This window comes from Canis lupus, chromosome 14, assembly GCF_003254725.2.
Source record: "Canis lupus dingo isolate Sandy chromosome 14, ASM325472v2, whole genome shotgun sequence".
Classification (NCBI taxonomy): Eukaryota; Metazoa; Chordata; class Mammalia; order Carnivora; family Canidae; genus Canis; species Canis lupus.
The window spans coordinates 41,642,092-41,660,855 of NC_064256.1; the positions used below are offsets into that span (position 1 = coordinate 41,642,092).

The 18,764-nt window shown below is 40.4% G+C and overlaps 1 protein-coding gene across 11 annotated transcripts in view; it reads left to right on the top strand.

Moving 5' to 3' along the window:
• Nucleotides 1-18,764, top strand: part of CREB5 (cAMP responsive element binding protein 5) — a 494,465-nt gene that overhangs the window by 375,736 nt on the left and 99,965 nt on the right. For all 11 annotated transcript variants that reach the window (XM_025464478.3, XM_049093753.1, XM_025464480.3 and 8 more), the window contains one exon: nt 16,821-16,947. In XM_025464478.3, the coding sequence (XP_025320263.1) occupies nt 16,821-16,947 (127 nt within the window). The remainder of the gene's footprint in view (nt 1-16,820; nt 16,948-18,764) is intronic.

Sequence of the window (18,764 nt, forward strand, 5' to 3'; positions counted from 1 at the left end):
TGTTTCTGTTGGATCACAATTTTTTTTTTTAAATTGAAGCCACAGAAGGTAGGTGGGACTGAAATTGCCTCCCTGCAAGCCCTCTGGGTTCTCAGTTCTTAGAAAATGCAAGGAGTAAAGTGCAGTGTAGTTTTTGCTCAGATGAGCTCCTTGCCTGATTTCAACTTTCTCCCCTAACCTATGTTTATCTCGATGGTCTTATTTATATCTATTTCCTTTTGACAAAAATAGAAGCTCAAAAAAGTGAATTTACCACACAAGGGATGATACTTTTGACTTGTGTCTGAGTTCACAGATGTAGTTAAGATGCTGCCCTGTGTGTGGATATCCAGCTAGATGCTCATTTTCTGAGTCATCTGACTTCTGAGTTTTCACTTTTTTAAGAGTATAATTAAGATAGGTTCCCAGGGCTTTAAAAAAAACACACACACAACAACCCATGAGTAAAGCAGACAGTCTATACGTTGAGACCCATATAAGGCGATCTGTGGGCACCTGACCAAATTGAGAGAAGCATTAAGAGCTATTCAAAACCTACTGAAATGTCAACACACTTTTGAAAAGGGTCCATTAGGGATGCAAATGTGTGGTTCCCTGATTATGATAAGCACGGGAAAGAAAACAGTGAAACCCATTAGGAGGTTTTGAGAACTTGGTTTTGAAGAGCGGGGAAGGCAACTCTAGTTTCTGCTAAGGGCTGGGCTTCATTTTTTTTTTCTCCAGTGCCCTGAACCAACAATTCTCCTGAATTAAAGGACCCTAAAAATTCCTCCATTTTTGGATAAAGCTAATTAACTCATCTGTAAATGGGCCAACTTTGAAATTCCATCCATGTCAGATAAAATTCATTTTAATAAGATTCAGTTTCTGGATTGCAAACTGTAACTTGTTTGTGTAAAGGATCTGACGTCAGACCCTCAGTTCAGGCTTTTGATGTCTTTTGATTTGTTCTTGCAAGGATTTTTCTTATACAAGATCAATTGTAATTTAAAATCTATAATTCTTACTAGATAGTCTACAAATCAACTCACACTAGGGGGTGTATTTCTATTTAGTAACCATTAGGGCTTTCCTGTGAAAATAATTGGTTCATCTAATGGGAAAGACACCTTTAATTCTGGCTGTCTTATGTTGTTCACACATGACGTCAAATGATATTCATAGTAATGGATAAATTGGGGCATAATTTTTGTGTAATCACTGTCAGTGTAAAAGAAAAAAAGTAATTGATTTTTCCATTTTCCTTGATCTGGAAGGAATTGTATCAATTTCCAGGACGTCATAAAACAAAATATTTAAAGTATGTTTCAAATAATAATAAAAAAAGAAATACTTAACTTAATAAAGATGTGGAATTCATTTATGAAGAAAAACACTGGCTGTGAACCAATAGGCCGAAAAGTTTGCCAGAAGCCTGCAGTAGACCATCATTCCTGTATGTCCGCTCTCTCCTCATCACCTCTGAGCCCACACCATATTAAGAAAATGAATTCTCTCAGCCACACTGGACTTTGAAATCATTGATTTTGTTTACTTTGTTTTTGAGTAAAAAAATAGAAGATCTTTTCCAGCGTTTGCCTTATAAGGAAAGCAGTCCAAGGCACTTATAACTATAGTTCTTCATGCCCTATTTTAACTAAAGAGGTTTTCTTGGCATATATATCCGATGCTTGGGAACCTTACATAAAAGTTGTGGGTTTTGACCCTTCTGGAGAGCCTCAACAATTGAAACCATTGGCAAAAATGGAAAACACTTAACTGTCATAAGAATAGTTGAATGCTTCAACATTGACCTAAAGCAAAATTATAAGCCCTGGAATGGACATTTCCATTTGGCGTTTTTGCTTTTGTGCTTTTCAAAAGAAATACCCCCCAGCTTCAGGAAAGTAGAAAGATCTATTACTAATAGCATGTAGATAAATACCATGGTACTGACTTAGGTTAGATCAATCCTCTTAACTTCTAGAACTCTTTCCAGCTATATTATGGTATTCTCATTTCTCCTCCATGCCTATGGGGTAGGATATTCTAGGAAGTAAGCACAGATTTTCCCAATTCTTAAAGAAATCAGAATGACTTTACCTCTGATACTCAAAAAATACACAGTCCCTGCCATCAGGGAGGTAGAAGCAAAATGATAAAGATTGACACTAAACAGAGGCACTTGAGAAGCTCTGTTGGTTAAGCGTCTGACTCTTGATTTCAGCTCAGGTCATGATCTCAGGGTCATGAGATCAAGAGCCCAGTGTTAGGCTCCATGCTCAGCTGGGAGTCTGCTTCTCTCTCTCTCCTGCCCCTCTCCCCACTGACTCCCTCTCTCTCAAATAAATAAATCTTAAAAAAAAAAAAGAGACTGACAGTAAATAATAATCATACCTATAAACATATTATTAGACATTGCATGAAGAAAAAGCACACAGAGCTATGAGACCCTCAAAATTAGAGGCACCTCTAATTTGAGGGTCAGAGAAACTTTTAAGAAAGCGATATTTAAACTGAGACCCAAAGGATGAATAAGAGCTGGTCAACAGAAGAGCAGATGACTAACCTTTCCAGGTAATTAGATGTACTAAGGCCCTGGAGCAGGAAAAAGCTTGCACATCCTAGGGAATGAATGAATGCCAGGGTGGGAGAAGCACATCAAGTCAGATTGAGAAGTAGTACTATAGGACATTAAGAGGTAGAACATTTAAAGGATGATTTTATTAAATCCCAAATGCTGAGGAAAGCCATGGAAAAATGTTGAGTAGGGAAACGTCATGATTAGATCATTGGTTCATGGAGATCATTCTGGCTATAATGCAGAGACTGGATTGGAGAGGAGTGAAACTGAAGGTAGAAATTGTTGGGAAAACCAAGCGAGAGAAGAGAGTGTTTTGGACTAGGATCTTAGTAGTGGGGAGGGAGCCAAGTGGATTGATTCCACATCTATTTTGGGGGTGGAGTAGATAGCATTTAGTGAATGATTAGAAGTAGATGGTGAGGGATGTCAAAGTTAATGCCTCTATTCCACTAATTCACTACCATCAAATATATTTAAAGAAACATAGGACACTTTCTAGAGAAAAGGGCCTAAAGTTGAGCACTGTATTTCTCAGAATGAATAGGATATGGGATATCTATATTATACAGATATAATATATATAATAGGATATGGAATTTACATATGATATTGAATATATATAATTTATTATATTATAATATATAATCATATATGATTTATCATAAAGAATTGGCTCATGCCAATTATGGAGGCTGAGAAGTCCTACTATCTGCTGTCAGCTGGCTGAAATCCTAAGAAAGCCAGTGCTACAAATTTCAGGCCAAAACCACAAGCCTGAGAACCAAACAAGAGCACTGATGGTATAAGTCCAGGGCAGAAGAAGGCTGATGTCCCAGCTCGGTGAGTCAGAGAGAGATAGAGAGAGAGAGGGAGAATGCAACCTTTCTCCTTTTTATAAAAATTCTATTGAGAACCTCAATAGATCAGACAATGCCCACATCATTTCTGATGATACCCACTCACCCATGGTGCGGGGGGGGGGGGGGGGGGGAGGGCAATCTTCTTTCCTCAGTTGACCCATTCAAATGCTAATCTCTTCCAGAAACACCGTCGCAGATGTGCCTAGACATAATGTTTAACCAGCCATCTGTGTATCCCATGGCCCAGTCAAGCAGACCTGTAAAAGTAACCATCCAAGGCATCAGGGACAGGATCAGCCATGGGGCTTAACATAAGCACTTGGGGAGTATTATCCTAGCTCTTCCAGGGGTAGGGCAAGGTAGCATTTACTACTCAGTAGTGAAAATGGTTTTCCTGGCAGCTGTCAGACTTGGAGGACTTTTGTCATTTTCAGAATGCCCAGTTTTTTCCCAATGCCAATGGGCTTGATGGCACCACACCGTACAGATAGAACTGCTTATTCGAGGGCCTGACCTACGTCTCCTAAAGAATGCTATCCTGTTTAATAATAAGTGACTAACTGGTGCACAAAAGAGTGAAACCTTTATTTTATGCTAATTAAAAGGATCATTGTTCCTGTGTGAGAAGAAACTACACCCCCTCTCCTACCCTTCAGCACTCCTGGTTCCTGGCCTACTTTGCTACTAGGCAAACCAGTGGCTGCGGCAGTAACATGTGCGCTGGGGTATTAGGATCCAAAACCATACCATGAAGGGCTCGGTTTTACTTCACTGTATCTTTTTATGATCTTCAGACTGACACATTCTCTTCCGGTGAGTGGCTGATATTCAGAGGCCAGAGGAGAAAGCAGACTTTCGTCACAGACCAGTGAAGGGATTTCTGGGGGAGCAGTGAACTAGGAGCAAGCATAATGTGGCACACGTCCTATAAATATACTGTCATTCAGATACAATTTCTATTTCTAGTAGGGCTTATTGTCGATAGCTAAAATTGACATTTACTGTGACCATAACCCTACCACAAATTAAAATCAGATCCCAAGGCCCTCTGGGGAAGATGTTTATTAAGCTGTAGGAAGACATCTGAAATGATACCAAATTACATTTTAAACTTGAAACCCCAAATACCACATTTGTTTGGAAGTAGGAATAGGGCTGTCTGGGGAATAATATGGGAAACTGAGCAAGTCACTCTTTTTGGCAAATGCAAGGCCACCAAGGAAGGGAAAAGTGCCTTAGAAGAGATGCTTTATGTATAAACCCCTGTATGTTTAAGCCTAAACAAAATCTCCTTCAGAATGAACCTAAAGGGAAAATAAGCCCTTTAAAACTTTATGCCTTTAAAGAACAGACATGGAATTTCCAGTTATACCTATAAACACACCAAGAAGGGGCTGAAAGAAGTATCATAATAAAACAAGTCTATCAAAATACAAATCTGTGTTCCGAGGCTTGACCAGGCTGATAGAGATAAGAGTGTGTTAGGAACCAGATGTCTTTTTATCACTTTTGCCTCTTAGCAGCTAGATGTCTGGGGGTGTTTGTGGATAGTGGGTGTGTTTACATGCATAGCGTAGCCACAGTCTCAATCTCAGAACCTAATGATAGACCAGTTCAGTCCACAGGGAAGCCATACATAATGGCTTCTTTACTTGTGTTTCCAGCCCATGAGTAGCTTTGAAAATTGCAAAGCCCTTTGAGATCCTTGGATGCAAAGTGCAAAGTAAATGCCAGGTATCATTATTATGAACTTTATTGCTATTATTTTATTAAGTGTTCGAGATTAATATCAATTTAGCTCATGATAGGTGCTGCTGCAAAGTGGGAGAACTTGAAAGGTAGCTCAGGGAAGGTTGCTCAAGGAGGATACCAGTTTCCTAGAAACTCTTTCCCTCCCCCAATCCCCTTGCTCAGGTCAAAGATAAGTTGACTGTCCCTACAAGATAGGATTTCAAGTTATCATGACCCTTAATAAGAAGCCTATCAAAAATGTGTCATTGGGGTACTGCTGCTGGGAAATGAATGACCATGTACAATAAGGCAACTTCATTAAGTCGTTCCACAAATCTCTACAAGGCTCGTATTATGTGCCAAGCTTTGTGTTTTGTGATACTCTCTCCAGTCTAGTGAGAGACTGGTATTTGCTGTGAGAACACAGAGCAGGGATCAGCCTGGCCTGGAAAAATCAGAGCAGGTTTTCCTGAGAAGATGACACACCACAGATGCCAGGTCTCATAGTGATGGAAAAGACACTCAGGTCCCTCAGAGCGGCTGGAAGTTTCTGGGTCTTTTTTCCCCGAACTACTTCACCCTGAAATTTAGAACAATATCATTTTATTTTTTTATTATTATTATTTTTTTCAATATCATTTTACTTTCTGTTTTAAAATGACACTAGCCGTAGTTTTATTCTCTAAAATAGATTAATCATCTCTTGGGTGGAATATACATCGATCGTCTCCCAAGGGCCAGGCGCACACATGATATTATCTCATATATGATCATTGAAGCACCCTCAAACCGTACGCACGAAGTATAGGCCTGTTTCTGCCGACGAGAAAACGGAGAAGTTAAACGACTTGTACAGATCACACACTCGTGGGCCGTGACAGGGCCAGCAGGCGGCCCAGAGCCTATGCCTTGTCAGCCACACAAGGCTGCTTTATTCAATTTACTGGTTAATGATGGCAGCCAGCATTATCTCTATCATTTCTGTCAGCCACTCTGACTGGAATAAGTGAAAATAATAGACCTAATTTAGGACTATGAGAAGCCTGCCAGTTCCTCGTCCTCCTCCCTAGAAACCATGCCAGACGGGGACGAATCTAGTTTTTAAGAGCCTAATAAGAGGAAATTCCAAAACTTCAGTAAGCCATTTAATTGTTTTACACTATTCGTTCTTGGGAGATACTCTTTCTTCTAACGTAAATCCCATGTGCTGCTGTTTTATGACAGTTATTATTCTGCTTTGGTTGGCTTTGAGAGGACCCGGCCACCATTCTCTGAATATAGTAATTTGGAAACTTGAACCCTGCTCTCGTCATCTCTGGGGCTCGTTCCTTTTACTTTTCCATTTAGGTCTTCCCTTCTGGCCTCTCAGTGTTTCTGCGTGCGTCTTGGGAGCCTTCTCCAAGCGCTGCCCTCCCCCGTGCCCTCTCCCTCCCTTCTCCCCCCCCCCCCCCCCATCCTGTCCAGCCCTGTCTGACAGGGCTCTTTAAGGCTCTCACACCCTCTCCTAAGGTTTCTGGTTATTTGATTACAACCATGGCCTAGAGTGTGCGGCTGGCTGTCATGATGTGACCTAGTGAGGAGTTTGCTAGGCCTTGAAGCAATGCCTCTTGCCTTGTCCTGTGTTTCCTTGGAGGAAGAGTTACCCGCTCAGCACTTGTGATACTTTATGGAGAAGCACAGAACTTGAGCAATCAGGCTTTCAGCCGCCTGCATCCCTGCCCTGCGTCACAGCTGGCCTAAGCCCCTCCTCCTGTATCACTGACACATCCCCTCTCCTGCCAGTATAGCTATGGAGCTAATAGTTCCTAGTGCCTCCTCCTAAGGAGCTGAAATAATCCTGGCAAGTGGAGGGGTGGAGAGGGTTAGAAACCTGGTGTCCCCGGGGAAGTACTTGAGAACTGTCTAAGAGACCCTGCCTTGAGATTCAGGAAGAGGTTAGGTAAAGGCATTCTTGGGGTGACTTAGTAGGGAGAGCTTGCAAAGTTCCCGGATGAGTAAAGATTGTCCAGATGATCTTTTTCTAGAGCTCTTCTGTTCCTGCTGAAGTCTTTTGCGGTTGGGAGGTTTTTGTCATTCAGCTGCAGAATGATGCTATGTATTTGGATCAGAGGTATGGGGCGACTGTACAGGGTGTGGAGTCCACCACAACTTACTCATTAAAATATGATAACTGACAAGCTGTGAGCCCAGAAGAAACCAAAACAGAATTGCTGACTTAAGAGTTAGGGGTGGAGGTGGGTGCTTGTAAGCTCGGCCAGCTCTGCCTCTACAGAACATCCAGACAAGTGTGTTAGTGAATGTTTCCATGAATTATTCATTGATGGTGAGTGAATGCAAGCAGCAATCACATGTAAATGACAAGGCTCATAATCAGAGGGCTCCTTATTTGTCCTTATGAAGCAAGGAGGAAGCTTATTAGCAACGCAGAAACAGGAAGAAATTTTACTTAGAGATACGTCTCTATAAAGAAAAAATTTTCCCCAGCCAGCCAGATGTATATCATTTATTTGAGCCTGCATTCGAAATCTTCATTTATTTCATGTCTTTTGATCTGCATTTACTTGCCTTTTCTGAGTGTAACTTTATGAATAATTGATGCAACTGAGAAGTTATTGGCTAATTGAAAAGCCATCTCGTCATGTCTTTGAGCCTGACCCATGGCGAAAGCCAAACTGTTCAGGCATTTAGGGTCTTTTATAAAGGGTCTTTTAAAAGAGCCGTTAGCTCTTTACAAGGAAAAAATATCAGATTTTGAAAACGGATTTTTTTGTGTGTGACAATAGTATATCAGAAACCAATCCAACCGTGTTTTGGGTTAACTTAAATGAATCAGACTGACTGCATGACTAATTCAGATTAATGGTGCAGAAATCAGTCATTAAAGAAGAAGAAAAAAAAGAGATTGATTTAATAGTCTTCACAGAATGGCCATAAATTTACATCTCCCTTTCTATTCCTGCTCTCTCTGTTTAAAACACTTGAAAGCACTAGTAAACATCTCCTCTGCCTGAGTAGATATAGCATATATTGCTATAAAACCCAGCTCAGGCTCCAGCAGGATGCAGCTCTGTGAGCTGTATTACATTTTATGACTACTATTGGCTCTCTCGCAGTCAGGCTTTTATTTAAAGAAAAAGAAGTTACATTTCCAAGATATCAGATACTACATCTATAAAATAAAGGCGGCAGTAGTACAAAATTGATAAAAAGGAGGCCTGGATTTATCTTGCGTGGTAAATTTAATTTCCGACACCCCTGGTGATAATGATTACAAAAGTGTTCTTGTCAATATCGATAAGTCAGTGCAAAGCAGAAACGAGATGTTTAGTTGACCGTGGTGTGGGTGTAACTGGTACCTCTGAGCCCAGAGCTCTGAACATTATAAACTGCAGCCTTATTGCAGGGCAGGCATCCAATTTTTAAAACATTATATAGATTGGAGACAGATGAGTGTTCCTGAATTATTCTTGGCCTTTTCTTATGAAATGCCCAGAATATAATTTCAAATGGAAATTAATTTAATTGACGCAAAAACAAATGGGCCTAGGAGTCATCAGAAAGCTTGAGTTTAATCTAAGGGGCACTGCTAAAAAGTACAGATTACCTTGGGCGTAACCATTTATGCTTTTCAAGAACAGAAATGGGTTCTATTAGGCTGTTAATGTAAATTGGAGTTTCACTTATGACTTGTAAATCAATTAAGTTCTTCTCATTAGTTAGCAACGATAATTTATTGAACCCTGTTCTTGCAATGTGTTTTGCTAGTCGAAGAGATCCTTGATATCTATGTTCTTATTAATTCAAGAAGTATCTATTAACACCTACTAGGTACCATGCGCTTTCTTAACATTTCTGAAGTATCTGCATCTGTAAAAACAGAGCGGACGTTATCTCTCACGAAGTTTATTGTCTAGTTAGGGATAGAGACATCATTTAAAATCACTCAAAATCATTGAAGAATTATAACTGGAGAGCTGAGATGGTAAACACCAAAAGACCATGAAACACATCTATTTTGTTTTTCATCATGTTGTCACAAATTTTGAATTTGTAAATGAATTGTTAGGCAAACGACCTAACTTGCCAAACTGTAGTTTTCCACTCAGAAATGAGTGCGTACAGAGCCTGAAATGCATTAGATGCTTAATTTGATCTTTGATTTATTCATTGATCAAATAAATGGTGATAAAATGTTACTAAGGGAAGAATGCAGGGTGAGAGGACTCCAGAGAAGGTCCTATCCTGGAGTGGTTGCTCAGAGATGGTGGTGAGAATTACTTACGTTCAAGTTCAAGGCTATGGCAGCAAGGAAGGTAGTGCTTGCATGAAGCTGGAAGGAAGTCAGCTATAGCGCTTGGTGCGGAACCCAGGGCCATAAGCTGGGGAGGCAGTGAGGGGCCACAGAGTGTGATGGCCTTGGAGCCATGTCAAGTTTGTCACAAGGGGCCTAGCTTACTGTTACCTCTGATGAGGTAGAGAATTCACTATTTTTCATTAGGCTGTCATACTAGCTTCTTTAGAAAGGATGGGGGGGTGAGGATATAGATATATAAGCAAAATTTTCTTCCCAGACACCCAAATGATTGTGTCATCAAAGGAAAGGTGGAGGGGATTGGAGTGGAGGAGTGAGGGATACCTTTCATGCAGGGAGTTTCCAGATCTTACCAGAGGTCCTCCCTTGAGCTTAAGGAAGCATTGACATGGAAAATACATATTTTAATTGAATTCTGCTGATATTTTGGTGCCTTTTCTAAGGCTAAACATTTCTACCCCTTTGTCTCAAATTCCTCATTTCTTAAAAGGGGAAATATTGTATTTGCCACCCAACTTTAGGAACTTGGCAGTGAGACTTGGTGCAAGGCATGAGCTCATTCAAAAAAAAAAGATACGGGTAATATGATGTCTCTTAAAATATGGGCCAGATAACTGTCTTGTTTTCCCAATTATTGCTTCTGTTGGATTTTTGTCATTGTTTTCAGGAAAAACAAGATACTGAGAACTGATCTCTGGGGAACTAGTTTGGTTCCATTTTGAGGAAATATTTTCAAAGATCCTTTCTGAGAAATAGTGTGAATCATTTTGAAATTCTGTAAAATTGCGGGCGAGAGGAGTCCATTTGCCTCCGCAGAAGGGTTTGGGAATCTAAAGTTGATGGATCTTTAAAGAAATATCTTATGTATGCAGGAAGTATGGGACATTTTCATAGGCATTTGGTTATGCTGTGGTTCTTTAATTAAAGCTAAGGACTGATATTACCTTTAAGATCCCAGCCTTAAGCCCCAGTTCCTTGATTGAAGTGTTGTGCTTAATCTGTTGTTTGGTCTGTGTTCCAGAAGAATAATAACAAAAACAGCTAATTTTATTGAGCATATTCAATATATAGTTGACCCTTGAACAGCACAGGTTTGAACTGCACAGGTCCACTTATTTGTGGATGTTTTTCTGTTTTGTTTTTTTTTTTAAGATTTTATTTATTCATTCATGAGAGGTACTGAGAGAGAGAGAGAGAGAGAGAGAGAGAGGCAGAGACATAGGCAGAGGGAGAAGCAGGATCCCTGCAGGGAGCCCGATGCAGGACTCGATCTTAGGACCCGGGATCATGCCCTACGCTGAAGGCAGATGCTCAACCACTGAGCCACCCAGGCGTCCCATATGTTTTTTTTTTTTTTCAATAAGTACAGTACGGTACTGTAAGTGTAGATCTCTTCTTATGATTTTCTTAACATCTTCTTTTCTCTAGTTTACTTTACTACAAGAACATTGCATATATATATGTGTATATGTATATATATACACACACACACATATATATATATATATATATATATATATATATAGTTCATGTTATCACTAAGGCTCCCAGTCAACAGTAGCCTATAGTAGTTAATTTGGGGGAGACTCAAAGTTACACAGGACTTTTGACTGCACAGGGAGTCGGGGTTCCTAATACCTGCATTGTTTAAGGGTCAACTGTATTTAATATGTAGTAACTCACTTAAGGCCATGGCATAAATATCTCTATTGTCCCATCTTATAATTGAGAAAACTGAGGCACAGAGAGGCCAAGTAACTAGCCCAAGGTCACACAGCTAGTGAGTGACAGAGCTGAGATTCCAACCTAGGCAGATCATCTTCTGAGCCTACATTCTTCACTACCCCATTCATTTTACAATGTAATTATTACCCATGGAAGAAATTAACTATGTCATCTTTCCATTTCACATTCTACTTGGTTATCCTGCAATTTGCTTTCTTTACAAAAATAAGAATTTTTAAATTCCACTTAGGAGAAGAATGATAAAATAAGCATTTCTTATTACAAATGGCCTTCTCTTAAGATTTAAGAGTTTGTATTCCCCTCTTTAGTTCTTCAGCTTCCCCATCCTAGACAGAAACTTGTTTGCCACGTTAGGCCACAATACTGCATTTAAGAAGGTGGAAAAAAGAAAAGCACATTTCTTTTTATAAGTAAATACAATGTAGTGAGTAATACTCTTTCTCTAGCCTGTGTATGAAATTATGTTACATGTAAATGAGGAAAAGGTGTGGACCCCCTGGGATGTATTAAGTCCTTGAGGTCCTTCTCTTTCTTTTTAGAGACATTTTCTATTTGCAGTTTATTCATAATTCAAATGTATTTTTGACATTAAGAACTAAGTACCATACTGACTCTGTTCCATTCAGTACAGACACTGACCAGCTACTATGGTGCAGGTGCTGGGTGAAGCACTGTGGATTCATCAGTGAGCCATGAAGAATACCCTAACCATAATAGAACATAGAGTCTCATGAGATTAAGAGCATCTCATTTGCAAGTTCTAGAATCTGAATTTTAGAGCTCCAGGGCATTTCCAGATGGCCTATAGTCTGATCCATTCATTAAACAGATGACGAAATGGAGAGCCCCAAAGTGAAGAAAGTCTCTCCCCCGAGTCAGAAACTCTAATGGCAGTGGCATCTGGATCTTCTGCTCCCTGCCCACTCTTCTTTCCATTTTATTGCTTTGAAGCTTTTCATATTATTCTTCTCACACAAAGTCCTTCCAAATCCTTTTGTTGTTATTTATTACCTGCACACAATTTCTTAGATGTCTATGGTTGGATTTTGATGCTAACATTGATCTTCCGATTCTTTGACCTAATTTTTTTTCACTGCTTGCTTCTTCTCTTTGCCTAACCACATACCTGGCGGATTTGTCTGTCCTGAGTTAAATAGGCAATCCCAGGGTGCCATGGGTCTTTTGAAGACCTGGGAAAGGGGAGCAGTCTGCAGTGACCCTTGTGAGACCTTCCAAACAAAAGCACTGGCCCCTAGCTCCTTAAAGATAGTTGGGCTTATCCACGGGTAAAGATCAGCAGACATAGCGCTTGCTTTTCAGACACCCCTAGACTGGAAAACATCCTTTGGGGGTAAAAATGAGGACATGAAATCGCTTGCTGTGGTACCTTTCATTCTGTTAAGGACACTGAAAACACAGTCTGTCATCCTTGACATTTTAATTGAAAGAAAAGCTTACATAGATTTCAGCCGTAAGCAGTATGTTTATACAAGTGTATAAAGAGGAATAATCTGTCAAGTTGGAAAACTCTTAATGCTACAGGACTCAGTTTAGTAATTGAACAATCCAACATGAGCTCACACATCTTACCTTGTTCCATGCCTCAATAATTTTTAGTAGAAATACTTTACCTAGAGGCATATGGTTATTAAAAAGGAGGCTCGGCTTGCTCAAAGTCTGGAGTTATTAGCTCATGGCAACAAGCCTGCACTGGAGAAAGACTGTTGGGTCTTTGTTTTCACAACTTTGCTGCGATTTGCCCTCTGATTTTCAGAGTGTTGTTTGGGAAGTTTTTTGTTTTTGTTTTTTTTTTAAAGGAAGAAAACATAATTTCACATGGATGAGTGACTTCTCGTGTTAGCAATACTGCCAAATTTTACTACTTCATTGCAAAGTCCAGGGGAGCAGTGTGAATATCAAAGGAAATAGACTGTGAATTTATTTTAGTATAAAAAAATCAATAATAACTTAGTTATGGGAGCCATCAAGGTGTGATGGGGGGAAGCCCTGTGTTGCAAGTTGAATATGAGCCCTGCTTCTTTTCATGACCCATATGACCTTGGGCACATTTAAATGTTTCTGAGTTCAGCTTACTCCAAGTAAAATGGGGGTAATCTGACCTACCAACCACATGGCATTGTTTCAAGTCACGTGAAAGTGAAAATATTTTGAAAAATATGAAACTGTATAAGTGCAATATAAAAAGTTTTGAGCGAGCGCAATGTGTTAATAATTATTTCTATATACACAAAGGGAATTAGATAATTAATGTAATTATTCCGATACCCCTCTTGCTTCAGGGATCAGAATATGCTGGACAAATGATTATTTATTGGGCCAAGCTACATAATTACTTCAATCTAGCTAGCCCTTTGTATACCCAGTGATAGGTAGGAGTAGATTTTCTTTTTTCTTTCAGTTTTTGTAGTTTTAAAAGCCCAAGCAAGCATAGAAAACTCCTCATTTTTATTCCCAACACGGATTGGGAAATTTATTTATAGAATCTATGTAGGGATCCCTGGGTGGCACAGCGGTTTAGCGCCTGCCTTTGGCCCAGGGCGCGATCCTGGAGACCTGGGATCAAATCCCACGTCGGGCTCCTGGTGCATGGAGCCTGCTTCTCCCTCTATGTCTCTGCCTCTCTCTCTCTCTCTCTCTGTATGACTATCATAAATAAATAAAAATTAAAAAAAAAAAAAGAATCTGTGTAGAGGTGCCTGGGTGGCTCAGTCGGTTAAGCATCTGACTCTTGATTTTGGCTCAGGTCATGAGATAAAGCCCCATGTCAGGTGTATGTGGGGCCTGCTTAATTCTCTCCGTCTCCCTCTGCCCCTCCCACCTGCCTGCATGTGTATGTGTGCATGTGCTTTCTTTCTCTCTAAAAAGTAAATAAATGAATAAAATACAGAATTTGTGTTAAACAATAATTCAGAATTATTCAAAATCCAAAGATGCAGAGTTCTCAAATAGCCATTTCTCTTTCAAGTATATATTGCTAATTGGTTTGATTGCTGTCATTAGGCAATTATTATAATTCCAAGGGAACCCAGTACCTTGAAAAGCTTTCTTAATTAAAGAAGGAATGCTTGATATTTAAAAATCTTGTACATCTATGCATGGTGTTGAAGTAACTGACCTAATAAGAACATTGATTAAATGAAGCATACCATTCCCCAGCTACTCTATCCAACTGGGAGTTTACTGTAGTTGTGTGAAGAATGAAAACTCATTTTAAATTTAATTACTTTTGCATCTTCATTCACATAAGCATTGTTTAATTGATTTCTTTTTTAAAAATGATTCATCAATAGAAACTGATCACCAAGATTATCCTAAAATGTCCTGTTGGAAACAAAATGTAAATGATGATAATATGCTGCCCTTTGTTTATTTACGAGGATGATATGACCAATCATCATTATAAACGTTTTCTGTTGTCCTTTTTTTTGCTGGTCCCTATCTTTACCCAAAGCATTCCTCCTGGTAACTGGGAAAAAGACATACACGGTAGAGGGTTGTATGTATGTGTGTTTAGATGTATGTATATTATATGCATGGATAAGATGTATGTTTGTACATCTCTCTGGATAGACGAGGAGATGGCTAGGTGATTAACAACTCTCTGTAGAGATGGGCTCAGTGAATCTTTTTCATTGTAAAACAGGGCAGTTCAGATTCCTGTCCTTGTCTGTTGACAGAGCCACATTTGTACCTATCTGACTAGAGCTGTCTGCCTCTGAATGAGGTAGGCTTTAAGACCCAGTGAAGGTACAACATACTATAGAACTTTGCAGCAATTGGAACTAGCAGTTTCCTACAACTCTAAAAAGTGAAGGACCTTTTCTTTGAAGACCCTACTAATCCTATTGTTAATCTATACTCTGGAGGTCCCCAGGGCACATGTCAAGAAATACCCATAACACTCATTTGCTTTTCTGAAAACACTCATTTTATTGTTACAGGCTGCTTACCTTGGCCTGTTCATGTAACGATTCACACACACACACATTCTATCAATAAAGCGGGGTGTCATTTGTGTACATCTGCACAGAGTCTGTGTAAAGGTTTTATATTATTTTGTATTTTCATTTATATGTTTTCCTAAACATCTAAGTATTGACTAATTGATGATTCATCCTTCCAAGATGCATGAGCCTGTGACAGCTAGCTCTACCCAAAGGAGCTGTTAGGAAAAAACAATAGGAAACCTAATCTTTGGGATTTCAACAACAATGCAAAAGAAGAGCACGTTGGCACTGATCTCCCTGTTTCAGTCTCCCGCTTCTCACTAAATCAGCCACGAAAGGCCCGTGAGCTCCAAAGAAGAGGCTTCTCGTGCTACTTTGGATGGGACTGTCCTTCCCTGAAGCATAGGAAGGCATTGGCCCATGTAGCACATCTCTGTCTGCAACCATTACCCAGCACTTAGCATGAGGGAATTGTGGGGGGGGTTTTTGTTTGTTTGTTTTGTTTTGTTTGTTTGTTTAAGGAAAATGCATTAATTCTGGAAGGAGTCACTTCTTTTATGGCATTCAAGACAAGGTGGTTTAACATGGAAGACTCAGAGGTCCCCGGGGGTGTTTGTTTATTTATTTGTTTTGTTTTATTTGTTAGATCTTTAATTTAGTGGTTTGACATTTATACGGCTCCCTAGAGCAAAAGCATCAGGAGATTGAGAATTTAGCTGAGGAGGTCACTTATTTGCCATTTTTCATAAACACAAATAATTTCCTTTTTCCCTCAGCCACACATTCCCTGGCTCATTAAATCAATTTAAAGTCCTAAATTTTTCCCCCCTCTGGCAAATTGAAGCTAAAGCTCAAACTATGTACTCCCCTGAGGAATGCTTACCCAAGTTCTACAGGTCAGGCCAAAATCAGTTTCTGTCAAACAGCCTAACACCTCTAGTTATTATAAAATGAGGAATTGGTAATTGGGGGCTGGGCTCTGGACTTGCCTGAGAAGGGCTGGCTGCAGTGGCATGAACCTCATTCCTGCTGCTTTGGTCTATGTCCTGGCTTTGTTTTGTTTTGCCTTTTTTTTTTTTTTTTTTTTTCCTACCCACAGTGGAGAACTATGAAAAAGTCAAAACAGATTTCTATCGGGAATTCATGAATTGAGTTGGCTATACAAATCTAGACAGTGAGAAGTGTATTCAGAATAAAGCCAGGAGGGCTTCCAGGCAGAGGCATAGGACAGTGTGGATAAAAAAAAAAAAAAAAACATACTCAGATCTCAGGGTCTAAGATCCTCCAAAGGGCAGAGAATCCTGAGTAAAGGATTTCACCCCCAAGCCCCTTCCCTAAGAGGCAGGGGTTGTAGGAGATTTACTGACTTGTTGACTATTGAATATGAGTTAGATAACAGAGGTCAGGAAATGAAGTGGAATTTGATGTATTAACTAGGAAGCAGCAGAGGAAGCCAGGCTTGTGTTTTATTTGTTATTATTTCCCTAATATCCTCAATTATGTGGTTCCCATCAGAGGATCTGATCTGTTGCTCATGTAATGGTGTTGTTCCCTCTGGTTCTGGACACGGGGAAACAGGCCATGAATCCCCTGCCCCAAGGCATCGGGAATAATGTTTGCTTTTTTCTGTGTGTTGCCAGGCCTGTCCCAGGCTCTCTATCTTCTCTGCTACATCTCCACAACAGACAGAGACAGCCCATGCCAGCCTCCATGCCTGGGACCCTGCCCAACCCTACGATGCCGGGATCTTCTGCAGTCCTGATGCCAGTAAGTGCTTCTCACTTCCACTGAGCCTTGCTCTTTTGAAAGCAGTAAAGAAAAAGCTGAGATCTAAGCTGGAAAGAAAGTGGCTTCTTCTGGATGAGGAGTTGAGCTGTGTACTGGTCTGCTGAGAGTGCCTGGTTGTCTGTCGCTAGGCATCTCACTGGCTTTCCTGCCCTTCAGTTCTTCCTTAGCGAGGCCTGGCCCCATCCTCCTGCTGGTGACAAGTGAGCTTGCCATACTCAGGGAGTAGAATTTGTTCAAGGATATAGTGTTTTAGGACTAGCCCACAGTCTGTATAGCTATGTACAGAGTGTCCTTAACTTACTGGGGAGTGGTCTTGCCAGGCAGGACTCAGTAACAGAAGAATAAAAGTAATAAAGACGGTGCACAATACCCACTAATATGTATTCCTGCATATCATGTTCAAGTCATCATGCTCACAACCTTTACTGCATACTTACCATGTGCTGGTCCTTCTGTAAGCACTTCAGCAACACATGAAACCATCCTGTCAGGCACGTACTATTTCTACCACCATTGTTTGCATGAGGAAGGTATAGCACGTGGCTTTCTTGGCTGAGAAGCAGCATAGCTGAGTTCTGAACCCAGGAGTTCGGACCCCAGAGTCCACTCTGTCAACCACTGCATGATACGTACATTCTCTGCTTTCACTGTCACAACAGACCTGTGAGGGAAGCACTGTTATTAACCCCATTTTACAGATGAGGAACCTGAGGCACAGGATGCTGAGTAGCTTGGCTAAGGTCTCAGTTATTAGGTGATGAAGTGGAAGGATTTAAATCCAGGTGGTATGACTCAAGAGTCTACACTCTAATCATTATATGATATGACCCCCTTCTGAAAACAACACATTAGCCTAGAAGGGACATCCAGAGTGTTCCAGAACAAACCTTGCTCTCCTAATACAGGATTCCCTCCCTGTGCTGCTTCATCCTCCCTGGCCTTGTGCTTCGTGGAGCATGGCTGGTGTCATTGTTCCTAGGGCCACAGGAGTTCCCCAAAGCCCTAGATGTGAGAGGACAATGCAATGAAAACTCTCCCACAACAGTATCAACAAGGCCTGACTGGAACATTTTTGCATTTTGAGGAATTATCTACATTTGTCACTTCATGTTGCTCTCATTGGGGTCCTGTGGGAATGGGATCACAGTAATTATTGCCATGCTCATTTTACAGATGAAAAGCTGAAGAGTAAGAAGTTGAAGGAAGCTGTCTAATGCCACACAGCTGTGACGATCCCCAATTCTGCTCACACTGAGCAGCTCAGATTTTTGAAGCTTGAGCAGTTTGCTGATTTATCTGAATGGAGGCAGGTGTGGACAAGGGCTTGGAAGCCCAAGTTCAAAAAAAAGTTCCTGCCTACTATAAATATTGGATTGTCCCAGCTAGAAACAGTCTTTGCAAAATCAGGCCAGAAGGAACCAAAGAGTTGACACATTTTACCTGCATGGCTCACTTGAAACATCTTTAGATGAGGTACAACAGCACCCCCAATGTCACTATCCCAGGTATTATTCAACCCAGCCAGTTGCATGAAAACTCCCACCATAAGCTGTCTTCCTTTACACTATGAATCACTCTTGTCCAAAATTACTTTCCTTTCATAAATTTTCTCCACTATCCAGAAAAATAGCACTTTGGTGACCTTCTTCTTTTTTTTTTTTTTTTTTTTTCCATTTGATTGTACCATTTCCAGGGACAAAGGTGGGACATGGGCTGAGAGGACCCAGAGAATAAGTATCTGGCACTGGTTTCCACCATATCATCTCATTGTACAACTTGACCTCCTATTGATGCTT